The following is a 17,675-nucleotide window of genomic DNA, read 5'->3' as shown; positions in this document are numbered from 1 at the left end:
TAATTGTCCAGACACTGCATGTCTAGTGAAGATGAAGAACTTACCACCATTGATTAACCAATCCAGATGCTGCAAACAGTGACCTCATATAAATATATAAAAAATATGCAAACAAACATGCATTTGCTGATTTTGTAGCTGAAAAAAAGTTTAACTATCTATTGCATTTTGGGTTCAACGTACTATTTCTCAAAAATCCCCACACATGTGATACTGTACAGCTCTTTTAATCCAGGGAAGGATGGAGGTCATAATGCCGACACGTAACAAAGTTTTAAAATAAAATTAAGCCTCATTCAACAAAGAGGTAGGCTCCTGTGGGCTTTAGACCTTCCCAAGCCCAAAGAATTCAGTGTGAAGTTTACTTTTCAGTTTTTCCCGTGTCACTCAATCTCTCTCAGCGCCCTTGAGTGGTAGGAAGGATTGAAGGAGCTGCTGGTAAAGGTTTTCTTCAGTTCCCTGGTAGAGAGTGATTGATAGCAGTCCCCTTCATTCTTAAGATTCTAATTCACCCTTGACAGGAGGGAGGACATGTGGATGTAAAGTTCCAGCAAGCAGAAATGTCCTAGTGAAGTTCATCACCAGCTCAGAGCATAAGAAATAAGTAGCTAGTGAATGAAGGGAGATAGCAGCTGCATAAGATGGTCAGCCCTATGGCTGGCTCCTCGCAGAGAGACCAATGTGAACAGCTACTCACCCACCAAACTGGCTTTGTAGGAGTGAGGACACTGGGAAGCCGCTAGGAAATGGTTTATCAGACTCCCTTTTCAGAGTGGACGAGGTCCCTTCAACTTCCTGAAGGGGGACTTCTCTGTGGAAATGTCAGCCCCTCCCCCTCGTGGCCTCCAGCAGCCTTCTGCTTTATGATTTCTGGAAGTGAGAACTCACAGTAGGCTTAGCTCTGGAAGAGCTATTTTTCACTTGGTCACTTATTTAGCTTTCTGGCTGACAAGATTAAGAACTGATGCACGGAGAACATACACCAACAAATGCCACCCCATGTACTTAGTATCTAGACTATTAAATAATGTGGGTCAGATGAAGCATAGAAAAATAAAGAAATAAATAAAAATTAATGTGAAACCTCTTGAGGTTCTGGAACATCTAGCTGCTTGGTTTGCAAACCCAAGGACTGGAACTATTCAGGGAAACTTGACACTTCTGAAAGGTGTTTGGGGTGGCAGATGAGGGGACAACAGAAAGTGGAAGGGTCATAGGATGAGTGGAAAAAAGTCTTCGGGCCAAGACATTGTCCTTATATTTAAAATGAACACAATTATTTCTACTTGACATATTAAGATTTTAGTGATTGTTTAGAACAAACTTTAATTGCCTTAGTAACAGAGTTGGTACACACACACACACACACACACACACACACCATGATTCAACACAGTAGTGTTCTGAGACTGAAATGCCACTATCTTTTTAAATATTCCCTGGTGACAGGTTTCTTATGAGTGCCCCAAAATATAGTGCCTTACAAAGACACGTTTCATCCCTAAAGGTCATACTACTCCATGTGTTAAAGAAAAAGAAATCCAAGACATAATTGTGAAGAAGGCAGAGAATTGGTTGAAAAATGCATCAAATGGTAGTATATGCTGGTCAGTTGTGCTCTACCTACACACACATCGCCCCACTGCCTGAATGGCTCGCAGTCCCTAGAGGTCTTCCCACTGAGGAAACCATCCCACTGAGGAAACCATCCCGCTAAGGAAACCATCCCGCTGAGGAAACCATCCCACTGAGGAAACCATCCCACTGAGGAAACCATCCCGCTGAGGAAACCATCCCGCTGAGGAAACCATCCCGCTGAGGAAACCATCCCGCTGAGGAAACCATCCCACTGAGGAAACCATCCCGCTGAGGAAACCATCCCGCTGAGGAAACCATCCCGCTGAGGAAACCATCCCGCTGAGGAAACCATCCCACTGAGGAAACCATCCCGCTGAGGAAACCATCCCGCTGAGGAAACCATCCCACTGAGGAAACCATCCCGCTGAGGAAACCATCCCACTGAGGAAACCATCCCGCTGAGGAAACCATCCCGCTGAGGAAACCATCCCACTGAGGAAACCATCCCGCTGAGGAAACCATCCCGCTGAGGAAACCATCCCGCTGAGGAAACCATCCCGCTGAGGAAACCATCCCGCTGAGGAAACCATCCCGCTGAGGAAACCATCCCACTGAGGAAACCATCCCACTGAGGAAACCATCCCGCTGAGGAAACCATCCCGCTGAGGAAACCATCCCACTGAGGAAACCATCCCGCTGAGGAAACCAAGCTCCAAACGGAGCTCGGAGCTCGGAGCTCCAGGATCTTCTTTGACCACAGACGCTGCTCCACTCACGTGTTTTTATCGTTTTTATCACTGAGATGCATTTCCCTATGCCTGAAAAAAACCGCACTATTAGACAACTCTAATGAAATGCTCAAGCATGCCCAGCAACAAATTCATTTTCTGAAAGTTAAAAATGAGTCGTATATTCACAAATCCCACCGCTTGGAAATGTATATGATACACAACATTTAACCTGTCAGCAGCCTCATTAGTGTCAATGAGTAGAAACTGGCAATCAGGAATGGCGAGCTTCACATGTGTTTATGTTTTAAAATGTTCCTGAAATAGCTCTGCTGGCAGGGATGAAACAGAACACTTCTCTGGGACAAATGGATTTCAGTTTCCATTTTATGGTCTAGCTACACTTTAAGAAATTTGTATTTCACACACAGACAGTCATTTGTAATTAACAGAGTTAACATCCCACAAAATAATAATAAAGTGTAATAATAGCAATTAATAATAATAATAAATTTAAGTTTAACCATTCTGGTACATAAATGATCCAGAAAATATGCAGGAAGACTGATGTGTGTCTAATGAGCATGAGCTCAAAGATATCTATTTGGATGGTGCCTGTATTCAGTATCCATACAGCCACTAAGACATTTTCATAAAGTAGAAGAAATATGTGAGCTATTTCAAGATATAATGCAGAAAAACAGACTTCCATGTAAAAAGCCAATTTAGGAAGAACACAACATAAACAATAGTAACTTGTGTGTTCAAGTGAAGCATCTTTTAAATTTTGAGTAATGAAGATGTCAGGCCAAATGCTGGCGTAGTTTAACTTAATTAGGTGGCCTGTTTTTCCAGGCATCCTTTCATTTCCCATTGAAAACTCAGCCTGTATGTGAGGCAACAGGAGCAATTTTGTCTGTAATGAATACCTCTGGGACCGCACAGTAATCATTTGAATGTTATACTGAAGACTGGTTTGAGTAACTAGTCTGTGCTTGTTAAGATCCCAGACTCTGTTGGGCTAACTAGATTACTTGATACATGCAGCTTCATCATTTTATTGGGCCAATGGTCAAAAAGTCAGGTTAACTTTACTCCTGAAAAATTTCCAAGAGGAACCAATCTAAAAGCAATCAGTCTAATCCATGGTTCAAATTTATGCCATAATCAAGGATATTTTTATGGCCCATGATAAAGAGGTTTTGTTTTGTTTTTTAACTTTAAAAAATATTCTTAAAAACACAACCTTTTCCAGGCTCTTTTTACCATACCTCATTTACACTCTGATCTACAGCATGTTCTCATTAGGAAAACATATAATTACAAAATGGTCATTGGCATGCTTGCAAATTTTAGAATATAATTCTTAGAATAGGTTTGGGGAAATATTGGTGCAAAACTGAACTGGAGAGCCAAAAGGTCCCACCACCATTGGATTGCTTACTATAAACAACAGCAAGTTGCTGTGGTGATAATTCCAGGTATTACCATATTAACTATTAACACTGCATGTCCTGTTTTTGAAATGACTCTCCCAGGAGGAGGGGACACTGGCACCTCAGATTAAATGTGTCTTGGCTTATCACCCAGACAATACTACAATAAACCAAGTAATATGAGGTATGCTACATTTTAGCAAGGCAAAATTGGGAACTCTTGGGAATGAAAGTGTCAAAGAATTTATGGTTCAATCTACAAAACCAAACAAAATGTGTTTATTCATCTACTTATCTTACAATAAATAGTGCTGCAGATAAATAGATGATTCAAACATTTTTCCAGGCCTAGAGAGAAAGAAGAGCAGCAAATCCTAGCTTTTAGGGTTCACGGCCACATAGGGTTCATGTACCACAGAGTAGCAAGCCTGCCCCTCCATATGGGAGATGTGAGACACCCGAAAGACCTTGGAAGTCCACCTCTCAGTTACAGTGAAGAGAATCAGGCAGGTGGCAGAAGTGAGCGTGTAGGGTGAACTCTTGAGGGATGGTGACAAGAACAGAATGTTTTTGTTGAAAGAAGGAAGGTCAAAAGTGGAGCCAACACTACCTGGGATTAAGAATAGCTTGAGTAATGAAGGCATCCCCATAGGACTGTGCTCACTAGTCAGGTAGTGGTTTTATGACTTCTAGAAAAGAAGTTTAATGTGTAAGAAAGCCAGAGGGCCAGCTCTCCCAGGGGGTCCCTGAGCTCAGTCTGATGGTTGACTCCAAGCACCCACATCTGCATTGGTCTGTTGCTGGCCCAGCCTTGCCTGGCAGCAGTGGGAGGGGAGGCCCTTGTTCTTGTGGAGGTTTGATGCTCCAGTGTAGGGGGGTGCTAGGTGGGTGGGTGAGCACCCTATGGAAGCAAAGGGGAGTGGGAGAGGGTCGATGTGGGAGGGGGAGAGGGTGGATGTGGGAGGGGTAACCTGGAAGTGGGATAGCATTTGAGATGTAAATGAATGGAATGAATTTAAAAAGCATGAAGAAAAACAAAAGACAAAGAAAAAAGGAAGATAGGAAGAAAGGAAGGAAGCAAGGAAGAAAGAAAGAAAGAAAGAAAGAAAGAAAGAAAGAAAGAAAGAAAGAAAGAAAGAAAGACAGAGGGCATCCATCACAAGTTGATGAACCAGGAAGTAGAAGTCTTCACTGCTACCAGGTACAAGTCCCCAGATGAGTCAGAAAGCAAAGCTACTCAGAAGAGTTTTCCAACATGTATGGATGCTCCTGAATTTTTATTTGTATTTTAAATAAACTGTAAAAAGTTTGAGTCAGTGCTTCTTAAGACTGGTGGAAAACATAGCACCGCTATACTTTATTGTTATTGGTTAGCTTCCTGAATAAAGAAGTATCTGAGGCAATTGCCTTACAAAGGGAAGGTTTGTTTTGGTTCAGAGTTTTACAAGTTTCAGTAAAGTTTCAGCCTCTTTGCTTTAGGTAGGCCTGCTGGATGGCAAGTGGAATGAAGAGAGAGAAAGGGCTCACGGTCTCACAATCCACAGTAAGAGTGTATCCCCTATGGACTAAGAATTTCCCACTCTGCCTTACTTCCCAAAGGTGGCATCCCTTCCAAATAGGACCACTGTACAGAAGAGGATGAGGGTGACTTTTGGACCTCTGGGGACAGCCATCTAAAGCATAGCATCTCCCATTTGCTTGAGACCTTGACTTCAGTAGAAGATATGAGAGAAAATTCTGATGCAGATTAGAGGTTGGATGGAGGCAGAGAGAAAATAGAGCCCACCCTGAGAAGAATGTAGAGTATGATCTTAGGTATATGGATGCTTACCACTTAGTGTATGCTATGAGGTTCTGAGTTACTACAAACAATTCATTCAAACTGAAGGATAATCCTCCCAGGAAGGAAAGACAGCAGAAGGAAAGGAAGAAGAAAGGTATGAGAAGAGGTGCTGGAAGCAGGAAGGGGGGCTGGAATAGGACAATCAAATAGAAAGAAATGAATAGAGTCAAGGCAAAGGTCATGGATGATGTAATTTCTCAAAAAATTTTTTTCAACCACAAAACCTAAGTTTCTACATTAGTGAATATCAGAAATACCTTTGAAAATCCACCAGCAAGGGACTATTTCCTGTATAAATATGACCCATCCTTCCTCACCTTTTCACACAGACCTATTCCTGAAGAAGCAGTTTCTGTGTCCATGGACCAGAAACACAATGCTGTCCCGAAGACTGCACAGTGGGAGCAGAGTACCAAGCGGCAATGTGAAAAGGAATGCTCCTCAAATGTCCATGGAAGAAGAAAGAATGGGAAGCAAGGATGTGCACCCAAGAATAGTCTATCTCAGGAGCCACAGAAGGCACTGCTGAGGAAAACCAAATGACACCCATACCTGTGAGGCCCTCAGTTCAGACAGTCACAGCCATCTTAAATTAGGACACATCTAAGGAACTGTGGGAGGTACTGCCATGCTGGTGGGAGCCAGAGAGAAGAGCTTACCATGACAAACACTAAGGATGGCTCCCCAGAAAGCAGATCTGAGAAGATTAGGGAAGGTTTGGCAGTTCCTGCTCAGTCAGGAATCCCTGTTCCCCATCTCCTTGCTATACATTCTGTCATAGCAGTCTAGATAATTCCTGAACATAAATTTTGTTGTATCTATTCAAGATATGTAGACATAACAAAAATGGTTCCTGCAGAGAAATAGGCAAATGTGGGCTATCATCACAGAGGAACCCTTATCTTGGCATGAGGCAGGAACATCATCTACTCCTTTGGGAAGAATCTCAAGTATGTTAACAACAGTCTTCATGTTGCATGGTAGGTCCGCAGACTTATTCTTTTAACGTAGCTGCTCCTTTGTTTCTTACTCTAACTCTGTTATCTCACTCAAGCATGACAAGAAGGCTGTGGATATCTGTCCCCTTCTCATCTGACTCTATGTTAGTCTCTTCACAGCTTCTCTCAAACTGGACAAGGCAGATCTTGCCAAGTCATGGGCTATCCAGCAACATGGTCCCTTCAGACAGGGTGTGGAAGCACACAAAAAGAAATATTGCCTTGCATGGAATAAGATGATTATATTCAGGGTTTAAACAAGTTAACTAGTGTTTAAAGCCAAGTCCTGAGTGCCCAGAACAGTTACAGCTGTTAGAGCAGAAAATAGTCAGTTGTCCAAGCATGGCGCCAGGGCGCAGGGGCAATGTTATGGGCTTTTATTACATACTTGTCAGTCTTATTATAGGTGGTGTTTTCAATTTAAAATCTGCCTATCAATTACCAAGCCATATGCAGAAGCATTTAAGGGTCTGTATATACTAGCTTAAGAGGTAGAGAATGCTCTCAGCAGATAGGGCAAGGAGTCCTTTGAGACTATCTAAAAGAATATCATTAATTTTTACAGTGTACTTTCATTTCTGGAGCAACTCCAGCGTAGGCTTTCTATAAAAATCATCTCAAGTTCAGGATTATGCCATTCGCTTGCAGCAGCATCGCAGCAACAGCACTGTTCCATATGCTGCTACTTAGCAACGTGGTCTGTAAGTCCCACGGCAGGCACCGAGCTGAGAACTAAACAGGAATTACAGTGTTGACTGATGCGATGAGGCAAGTTCTACTGGACCACTAAGCTATGCAGCTGTTTGATGTTAGGTCAGAAACAGAACAAAACTCCTTTCTTCCCTACAGGAAGGCAGAGATCATATTTATGGCTACCTAAAGGATACATTGATTAAAATTGCCAAAAAGTGCACTAGGTGATGAATTCTTGAACACAGTGTATGGAAGGAAACAGAAAGAATGTTAAGTGTACAATTTAGCAAAGGCCATTTGACTTGGGTAATTTGTGAAGTTTATTTGCCTCCAGGGTATGTATTCTCTTACATTAGTCTAATTTTTAAAACAAATCATTCTAAAAACATTTTAATACATTATTTTAAAATAAACTTAACATTTAAAAAATACGTTACTCCTGGCTCACAAAGCTGCCATATCTTTGGAAAGCACAAAATTCTTTGGATCTCTTTTATTCCTTCATTATAAACAGTCATTATATTGGAAACATTCTTAGGAACTCCTGGTCGAAATATTAAAAAAAAAGCTTGCTTGTTTGATTTTAGTAGGATATTAATATTCCATACTGTAGTTGAATTTAGAAATCTTAAGGAGCTGAATTGCTTAGATGCATATATTCTGAAGTTGCCATCCTTTATTCAAAACTCTTTAAAACAGACATAATGATTCTCTGCGAGTGAGCAGCTGTTTCATAACTGTAATCATTTATTGAGTTTGTGTTTCTACTGTTTCAAACAAATTCAATTAGCCCTCACACTTCAAAACCCTAAAGGCCCAAAAGAGATGGTACCGAGTGGCTTTAATCTAATAGTAATACTAAACTTGTCAGTACAGTTTTGGGATTGATGGTTAGAAGCAAATTAATAGTAACATTTTTCATTTTTTAATCAAACAGTCCTATTCAGAACTACCTACGGGTCCTGGAGGGTACTTAGCAGAACAAATTCAGTAAAGGAAAAATTGTACATTCAAAGAAAGCTTCCCTTTCAGACTGGTTCCTATATAGATCTTCTCAACCAAAATGGAAGCAGGCAGACTCCTGGCCTTTGAACTTCATGATGACCTTTAAGCTTGAATGATATAGTGGAGTGTCTAGGAAACAAGGCAGTAGTCACAATGCCTTCCAAATAAACGCTGAGTTCATGGAGATGTGTGCTTGCCTGATTTTAGTTAAGCTGGAGACATTGGCTCACAGAGAGCCTTCCTATTATATGCATTAGATTGAGTTTTCTGTCAACCACCGTGAAAGAAAATGTTTTCATATGTAGCCCCTTTGCACCCCTCTCCTCTCAGCAATCAAACCGACTAAGGCCGATAAATAGGCATTGAAAACTACTACCTGGGGTGGTATGTGAACTTCCAGGCAAATGTGATTTATACTATTGAAAAAAAATAGGTTAATGTCCACAAAATGCTACTTTGAACTCTCTCTACTCTCATATATTTGCTTATTTATTTTTGCTTATAGTGTTCTGATATTCTATGTTATCCTGGCACCCTGGGGCAGTTATAATTTTGCTTTAACTGCCCTCTCTGGATTAGAGGGCCAGGTTTTAAGTATCTAAAAATAAATAGGCAAGCATTTACTTTTATAAATGTAACCGTTTACATTCTCATTCCCCTTTTGCTGTCAGTTCTCATGATGAAATACCTTGTCAGCCCTTCCCAGGAAATGGACACAAAGGTGCCCTTGAAAGGTTTCAGTTGTGCTTAGGCTCTGGGGCCTAAAAACTACTTACTCCCCTGTCCCCCAGAAAGTCCCCAAAACAGTGATCTAGGAGCCACCAGCCAAAATACCTCAGTGATGAAGATAGTGATCGAAAATAGCTCCAAACGGTTGATAACTGAAGCTATTGGTGGCGTGTGTAGCTTTCCATGATAAACTCATATCCACAGTCAGAATCACAAATAACTTGCACCTGTAAAGACTTTATTTCCTAAAGGTAACACAACTGTTTAGGAAAGCTCGTGCTGGCAAAGCAGCTGCTTGCCATTCTGGAGGGGAAGCAAGGTAGCATTCTTCAACAACTGCCAAGGCTGGTATTTTATCAGCTCCATCTCATTAACTGGAAACAAGGCTTAAATGCTTTGTTTATAAATTATGATTATTCCTGATTGCGGCAGTTACTGATAGTGCTACTCATTTGCAATGCAACTCTTTGAATTTGTTTAATTACAATTTGAAACAAGGCAGAGAAGATTAATTAACCCACCTGGCTGGCTGGCACATAGTCCTGGCTCGGCTCTGTCATGCTCATATACATGTTCTCCCCGTCAAACTGCAAATGAAATCATAGTAAACATTGAGCAATCTTGACTACTGTGTGCATGTTTTTCTTTCTTTCTCTCTTTCTTTTAAAAAAACCCTCAGCATCCAACTGGGAAACAGTAGCAGTAAAACAATGGCATGGCGGAGAATATGAAGAATCTGTTGTAGTGAGTGAGCCACATCTTTCCTTTGATGTTTCTGTTGTCATCTTTCCTGACCCTGCGTGTCACTGATTTGGAGTAATTAGCGCTCTAGTAATTACAGCAAGCAAGCAAGAAATGAATGGTTTCCTTTCATCTGCAATCTGTTTTAAAACAAAATGGCTCATTCTGCACGCCATGTATACATACTGCAGTTGGGCTGTAATGAAGTATTAAATGAATGGCACGCTTTCTGAAAGGAAAAAAAAATAATGGAATATACAGGGAGGAAACACGGCTCTGTGCATTCTGAGTTTAGCTTTCAGAAAAGAAAAAGTGCAGAGCCTCATAATGGACCAAAGCTGGCTTCACTCTAATGGCCTTCTGATTAAAAAGCATTTTAAATTGACAGTAATATTCAGAGAAAGCATGTGCCACCGGAGCCATGACTAAGAACAGAATGTAAGGAAACCAACAATAGCATACAGGTACCATGATTCAATTTCTTTTCCTGAAGAAATGCAAATACATAGAATGAATATAAACAGGCAAATGCATACAAATTGACCCATATATTTGCAAGTTAGGAACAGAGAGAAGGAGGCTATTCATAGGGCAGCCCCGTTGCAAAACTGCCAAACAAGCCAGAGCATTGACAGCAGCAAATAGCACTTGGCAATGCTGGCTTTGAATCACTCCATTGAGACTTAATCCTCCTCTATCTTAAGTCACTTGGTAAATGGGAAACGAGGAAAATATTCCTCTTTATTTTAAGGAAAAACATTTTCCCAAGTTAAGCATTAAATGGACCAATATAATCAGTTTCAAAACTCGGCCTGGATCAGCTCTCCATAGTAGGCTTTCTTGAGGCATATGAACCTGCGAATGTGAGAATCTGCTTTTTAAAACAAAACCACCATTGATAGAAGTACAAGTTGTTGGTAACATAGACATTTTTACATATCACCAAATGATATACACTCAGAAATCCATGAGTCAGAGAAACTCTATACCATCCTCTAAGGATTGCTAGCTCTATAAGAAAGTAACATAAGATCCACAGATATATCAGAGCCTCCACTCTAGTCAGCAATAGTGAACTGTGGTGGTAAAAAGCCCCCTAGTAACACTGAAGAACTCATCAGGCTCACCTTAAATACTGAAAGGATTTCTTCATGTATTACCCTATAAATGCAGTTCGTATCTTGCACACTGCCTACCTAAGTGGTCACAAGATCTTTTATGAATGACATGGCTGTACAATTCAGAGATTAGCACAAGCCTCAGGGGCCTTGAGTCCTAGTTTACTTACCCAAGGATGCAGCTCCTTTAATCAGGTGTACGTCCCCTAAACACCAGTCACCCATGTGCAACAACTCAAACCCCAAAAAAGAACCTCACGGGGAATTCTCCAGCATGGCCTGCTGTGGGGTGGACTGGTTTGTTTGCAAATGTTTTTAATGTTCAGATGCCAAAGAACCACTAGAATCTGGGCACTTTTTTCTTTTTTTTAAACTCTAACAAACTAAACGGAGCAGAAGTAGTGGAGTGAATCAGATGTTCTGCGGTCCATGCATATTCTACAATGTGTTACTTTCTATTTCATCTACTCAAACTTTGTTTTTAAATTTAGCACCGCTCTCAAGCCAACTAAGGCTTTGAAGTTTTGGTTTTGGTCTATCCAAACTGTAGGCTAATTGAATATGCTCATGTTACTGCTCTGGCTGGACACTTTCCCTCAAACTGTACCAAAGTTCAGTGATTTTGAGCCAAGGCTGAAATAGCATTTCAAAATAAAACATATGCAGTTATAGACATTGTAACTTTTTTAGTGTATTCCATGTCCCCTCTACCTATGCATGTGTCTCCTGTATGCATTAACTAATTTAACTTTTGTGTCTGTTCAGAGTTAGGCACCATTATTAATACTTGAACAGTGTAAACAAGCATACGAAGAGACAGAGCAGCTTAACTAGATGCTTAGTTATACGTTTCTACCAGGCACGTCGGGATGTAAGCCCAGCCTGACTGGCACAAGCATTCACCACCAGGGCCTGTCACTGTATTCTAAGTCATAAGGGTAAGTTACTACTAATTCTGGAACAGCGTTACTGCAGACAGGTGACAGTTCAAGTTAAGTGTCCCTAATCTGAAAGTTGGAAAACCAAATTGCTTTAAAATTCGAGACATTTTAAGCACCACAATGTTGCCACAAGTGCAGAGCTCCACACATCTTTCTGCAGTCAAAATAATGCAGGCACACTAAAAATAGTATATGAAATTGCCTTCTGATTACAGATATATAGGTAAATGAAATGTGAATGTCTTACTTACATTTAGGTAACCTCTTGCTCTCTCTCTTCATACACACACACACACACACACACACACTCCAAATTATAAAAAAAAATTGAAATTCTGAACACAAAATTTCAGGTAGAAGTAATTTAACCTGTATCTTGGTGATCTTGGGATACTGGTCCAGAATTTCCATCATCTTGAGGGATGCTGTTTTTCATATCACAGTAAATTGAATGTTTAGTGTTAAGCTTGTCAGAATGTCATTGGAGTGCAAAAGACTGTGTAGGTTAGGATGGTTAATTTTATGAGTTAAATAAACTGGACCTTGGGGTGCACAGATATCTTGTAAAATGTTTTCCGGGGTGTATCCCTAAGACTGCGTTTAAATAATACCAACATTTGAATAGGTAAAATGGAAAAAGCAGGCTACTCCCAGTACACATGTGCCATATAAAACCTAGTGAAAGCCTGATTTTTCCAATCCCATAAGGAAATGTGGCACCTGTGTTTTTCTGCCATCATGGACAACTGAAGCACTGGCGTTCTAAAGTCTCAAGCCTATCAGTAGCTCTCCCCTGGCTCTGGCTTTCTAATTGTAGATTTGGAATTGCTCAGTCTCTGTAACTATATCGGTTAATATTTTATAATTAATCTGTCCAGCCAAACACACACACATGCACACGCCCTCCATCTATCTATCTATCTATCTATCTATCTATCTATCTAGTCTATATCTCTGATTGACTTTATTTTTCCAGAGAACTGTAACACAAGCAGCTTCTTTTATTTCTACTGTGATATTCAGAATGCTTTAGAATGAATTGTTGGTAAGCATACTGGTAAACATCAATTGTCCTGGCATGCTGGCATGCAGGCGACAGAACCACCAGGATCTTAAGTTTGAGGCCAGCCTTCACTGTACAGAAAGACATTTTTTGAGGGGGAAAAAAGGAGAGGTAGAGTGGGGAGAAAAACAGAGTGAAGAGTGTGTCCATTATTTCGTAAGGGTATAACACACGGAAACACTCAATTCTTGTGAATATTTGCTTTCTTGAGAGTAGGGCCTAGTTTGCTAGGAGAGATATTTTGCTGTGTTTTGCTAGGAGAGTCTCCGTGTCTCTTTCCCACTATACTACTTTCTGTGCCTACCCATACCCCACAAATCACTCCCATAGTTCCACTCTGCCTTCCTTCCCTACTACATTTGGAAGTATTTCCTCAGGCCCACTGCTCCCATCAATAAAGGCCAGCCATGCCCAGCCTATGGGCTCCCCTGGGTAGTTCTGGGTTTCTGGGAAGATGCTGTGGTATAGGATGGACTACATTAGATAGTGGGTGACCTGAATACACTGTGGGTTCTCTTTGGGCCCCATAATGTAAGATCAGCATTAGATTATTTTTAAAAAATTACTATCTAATTAACAAAACTCAAATCATACTCGTTTCATTGAACAAATTATTTTCCTAAATAAAGTGAAAGTGGATTTAGAACATTCAATTTCCAGAAAAGGTTTTGATAAATTTTTGTTTGTTTTGTCTTTGAATGAAATCTAGGACATTGGACATCACACAAACACTTTACCATTGAGCTCCACGTCCTCACCACTGCCTAAAGGGTGATTCATTTAAAGTTTGCAGTAGATTAAAATGGGTTGAGGGATGGGGAAGATACTTCAGTCAGTCAAATGTTTCCATGCAAGCATGAGAAGTCGAGCTCCGTTTGGAATGCTCACAATTTTTAGCCTAACTGGTAAACATCAACTCTCAGTGGGAGACTATGTCCGAGCAGTGAAGCAGATAGCATCTGAGGAAGGACACATGAAGTTGACTCTGGACTCTAATACACATGCATACATGTGCATTTCCACATACAGGTACCTACCTGCACATATGAATATAGGTGAGTGTGCACATACACATGCATAACTGATTAGTTTACATGCAGAACCCTTAGGAAGAAAAGAAGAAAAGTACAGAAATGATAAGGGCACCATCATTCTAATTCCTCAAGCTTCACATTTGTAAGACTATATTTAATAGAAGACACATAGATTGGCTGGGAACCCAGAACCCTGATACTATGTAATCAGGCTACCCTGTATGAGATGTAAAACAACAATCTGTATGTGTCCAAATATACCTCCACCATTTAATTGTGTATTGGGGCTTGCAATTGGACATGACCGAGAAGGAGAGAAGGCAAGGATATCTGGACCCAGCTCCTTCCCAATCAGGCTGGGTTTTCATAGCTTACCACACCCTGTGCAGGAGATGCTGCCAGGGCCTTAGTAGGCCTCCCACTACTCCAACCATCTTAAAAGCCATCCCATGTTGTGGGCTAAAGGTCTGCTGTCTATTTGAAGTAGAATTATAGCTCACAGAGTCCTAGAATTTTGGGTTTGGAAAGTGCCCTAAAGACATTTATCTGAATTTCTTACATCATGGTGGAAGAAATAGATGCTTTGTTAGTCCCATGGACCATCTGGGAATAGAACCAAGGTCTGAATCCGGAGTAGAAAAGCTTACCACTATGATATTCTGCTTTATTTTCTATTACCCATAAAAGGTGGTGATTGGACTGTATGGCTAGAGATGTTTCTCAACTTTCATAGGAGTTATGTCCTCATAAAATCATTATCAAGTGAGTAAAAATTTATATGGAACATGACTAACCTACTAAAACTCCCAGCTTAACAACGAAACACTGCAGAATATTGCTTGCTTCTGCCTATGGCTGACTAGAAGCTGTAAATTGCTGTCACCTGCTTGTGCTCAGAGTCGGCGGACACCCCCACGGTCCCTAAAGGACTCTCCACATGATCTTAGGACCACTGACCAGACAGCTCCACGCTCCTCAAAGGAGACACCACTTCCAGGCACTATAACTCGCCCAGGATCTTTGACAACAGGATCCAAGGATAAAAGGAGCTTGGCCACACCAGTATTTCAGGGTCTCAGAGGAACCTGCCTGCCAAGAACTCTGACACACCCAGAATATCAGGTTCACAGGAGCCCAGAAGCAAAGGATCATAAAGAAAGATGGACTCTGAGGAGTCCTGAATCAACTGGGATTATAGGAAGGACAGGCTCCAATCAGATATATTGAGGACAGCAAATACTTGAGATAATCAGATGGCAGGAGGCAAGCGAAAGAACAGAAGCAACAGAAACCAAGGTTACTTGGCATCATCAGAACCAAACTCTTCCACCATAGCAAGTCCTGGATACACCATTACACCAGAAAAGCAAGATACGGATCTAAAGTCACTTCTTATGATGATGATGGAGGACTTTAAGAAGGAAATACAGGAAAACAGCTAGAAGCCTTTAAAGAGGAAACACAAAAATGTCTTAGAGAGTTACAGGAAAACACTACCAAACAGGATCTAAAACAAAACCATCCAGGATCTAAAAATGGAAGTAGAAACAATAAAGAAAGCCCAAGGGAAGACAACTCTGGAGATAGGAACCATAGATACAAGCATCAGCAAAAGAATACAATAGATGGAAGAGAGAATCTCAGGTGCAGAAGATTCCATAGGGAACATGGACACAACAATCAAAGAAACTGCAAAATGCAAAAAGAACCTAACTCAAAACATTCAGGAAATCCAGAACACAATAAGAAGACCAAAACTAAAGATAATAGGAGTAGACGAGAATGAAGATTTTCAACTAAAAGGGCCAGCAAATATCTTCAACAAAATTACATAAGAAAACTTTCCCTACCTAAACAAAGAGAAGCCCATGAACATGAAAGAAGCCCACATAACTCCAAATAGACTGGACAAAAAAAGAAATTCCTCCCAACTCATAATAATCAGAATAACAAATGCACTAAATAAAGTCAAAATATTAAAAGCAGCAAGGGATAAAGGTCAAGTAACATAAAGGCAGGACTATTAGAATTACTCCAGATTTCTCACCAGAGACTATGAAAGCCAGAAGAATCTGAACAGATGTTATAGAGACACTAAGAGAACACAAACGGCAGCCTAGGCTACTATACCCAGCCAAACTCTCAATTACCATAGATGGAGAACCCAAAGTATTCCATAACAAAACAAAATTTACACAATATCTTTCCACGAATACAGCCCTTCAAAGGAAAATAACAGAAAAAAAACAATGCAAGGATGGAAACTATGCACTAGAAAAAACAAGAAAGTAGTCCTTCAACAAACCTAAAAGAAGACTGCCACAAGAACAGAATGCCAACTCTAACAACAAAAATAATGGGAAGCAACAAATACTTTTCCTTAATATCTCTTAATATCAATGGACTCATTTCCCCAATAAAAAGACATAGACTAACAGACTGGTTACACAAACAGGACCCAACATTTTGCTGCTTACAGGAAACCCATCTCAGGGAAACAGACAGACACTACCTCAGAATGAAAGGCTGGAAAACAATTTTCCAAACAAATGGTCTGAAGAAACAAGCTGGAGTAGCCATTCTAATATCAAATAAAATTCACTTTCAAATCAAAGTTATCAAAAAAGACAAGGAGGGACACTTCATACTCATCAATGGTAAAATCCTCCAAGAAGAACTCTCAATTCTGAATATCTATACTCCAAATGCAAGGGCAGCCACATTCATTAAAGAAACTTTAGTAAAGCTCAAAGTATGCATTGCACCTCACACAATAATAGTGGGAGACTTCAACACATCACTTTCATCAATGGACAGATCCTGGAACAGAAACTAAACAGGGACACAGTGAAACTAACAGAAGTTATGAAACAAATGGATTTAACAGATATCTACAGAACATTTTATTCTAAAACAAAAGGATATACCTTCTTCTCATCACCTCATAGTACCTCCTCCAAAACTGACCATATAATTGGTCACAAAACAGGCCTCAACAGATACAAAAATATTGAAATTGTCCCATGCAGCTTATTAGATCACCATGGACTAAGGCTTATCTTCAATAACAACATAAATAATAGAAAGCCAGCATTCACGTGGAAACTGAACAACACTCTTCTCAATGATATCTTGGTCAAGGAAGGAATAAAGAAAGAAATTAAAGACTTTTTAGAGTTTAATGAAAATGAAGCCACAACATACCCAAACCTATGGGACACAATGAAAGCATTTCTAAGAGGGAAACTCATAGCTCTTAGTGCCTCCAAAAAGAAACTAAAGAAAACACACACTAGCAGCTTGAAAACAAACTGAAAAGCTGTAGATTTAAAGGAAGCAAATTCACCCAAGAGGAGTAGACAGCAGGAAATAATCAAACTCAGGGGAAAAATCAACCAAGTGCAAACAAAAAGAACTATTCAAAGAATCAACCAAACCAGGAGCTGGTTCTTTGAGAAAAATCAACAAGATAGAAAAAACCTTTAGCCAGACTCACTAGAGGGCACAGAGACAGCATCCTAATTAACAAAATCAGAAATGAAAAAGGAGACATAACAACAGATCCTGAAGAAATCCACAACACCATCAGATCCTTCTAGAAAAGGCTATACTCAACAAAACTGGAGAACATGGATGAAATGGACAAATTTCTAGACAGATATCAGGTACCAAAGTTAAATCAGGATCAGATTAATGACCTAAATAGACATATATCCCCTAAAGAAATACAGGATACAGAAAATGTGGTACATTTACACAATGGAGTAC

The 17,675-nt window shown here is 40.3% G+C and overlaps 1 protein-coding gene across 1 annotated transcript in view; it reads right to left on the bottom strand.

Moving 5' to 3' along the window:
* Positions 1–17,675, bottom strand: part of Tox (thymocyte selection associated high mobility group box) — a 302,621-nt gene that overhangs the window by 147,881 nt on the left and 137,065 nt on the right. Inside the window, exon 3 of the mRNA XM_029476656.2 lies at positions 9,532–9,597. Coding sequence (XP_029332516.1) covers positions 9,532–9,597 — 66 coding nt within the window. The remainder of the gene's footprint in view (positions 1–9,531; positions 9,598–17,675) is intronic.

Source organism: Mus caroli, unplaced genomic scaffold (genome assembly GCF_978045245.1).
Source record: "Mus caroli unplaced genomic scaffold, Mus_caroli_1 scaffold_6, whole genome shotgun sequence".
NCBI lineage: Eukaryota > Metazoa > Chordata > Mammalia > Rodentia > Muridae > Mus > Mus caroli.
This window is presented reverse-complemented; position numbering and strand designations above follow the sequence as displayed.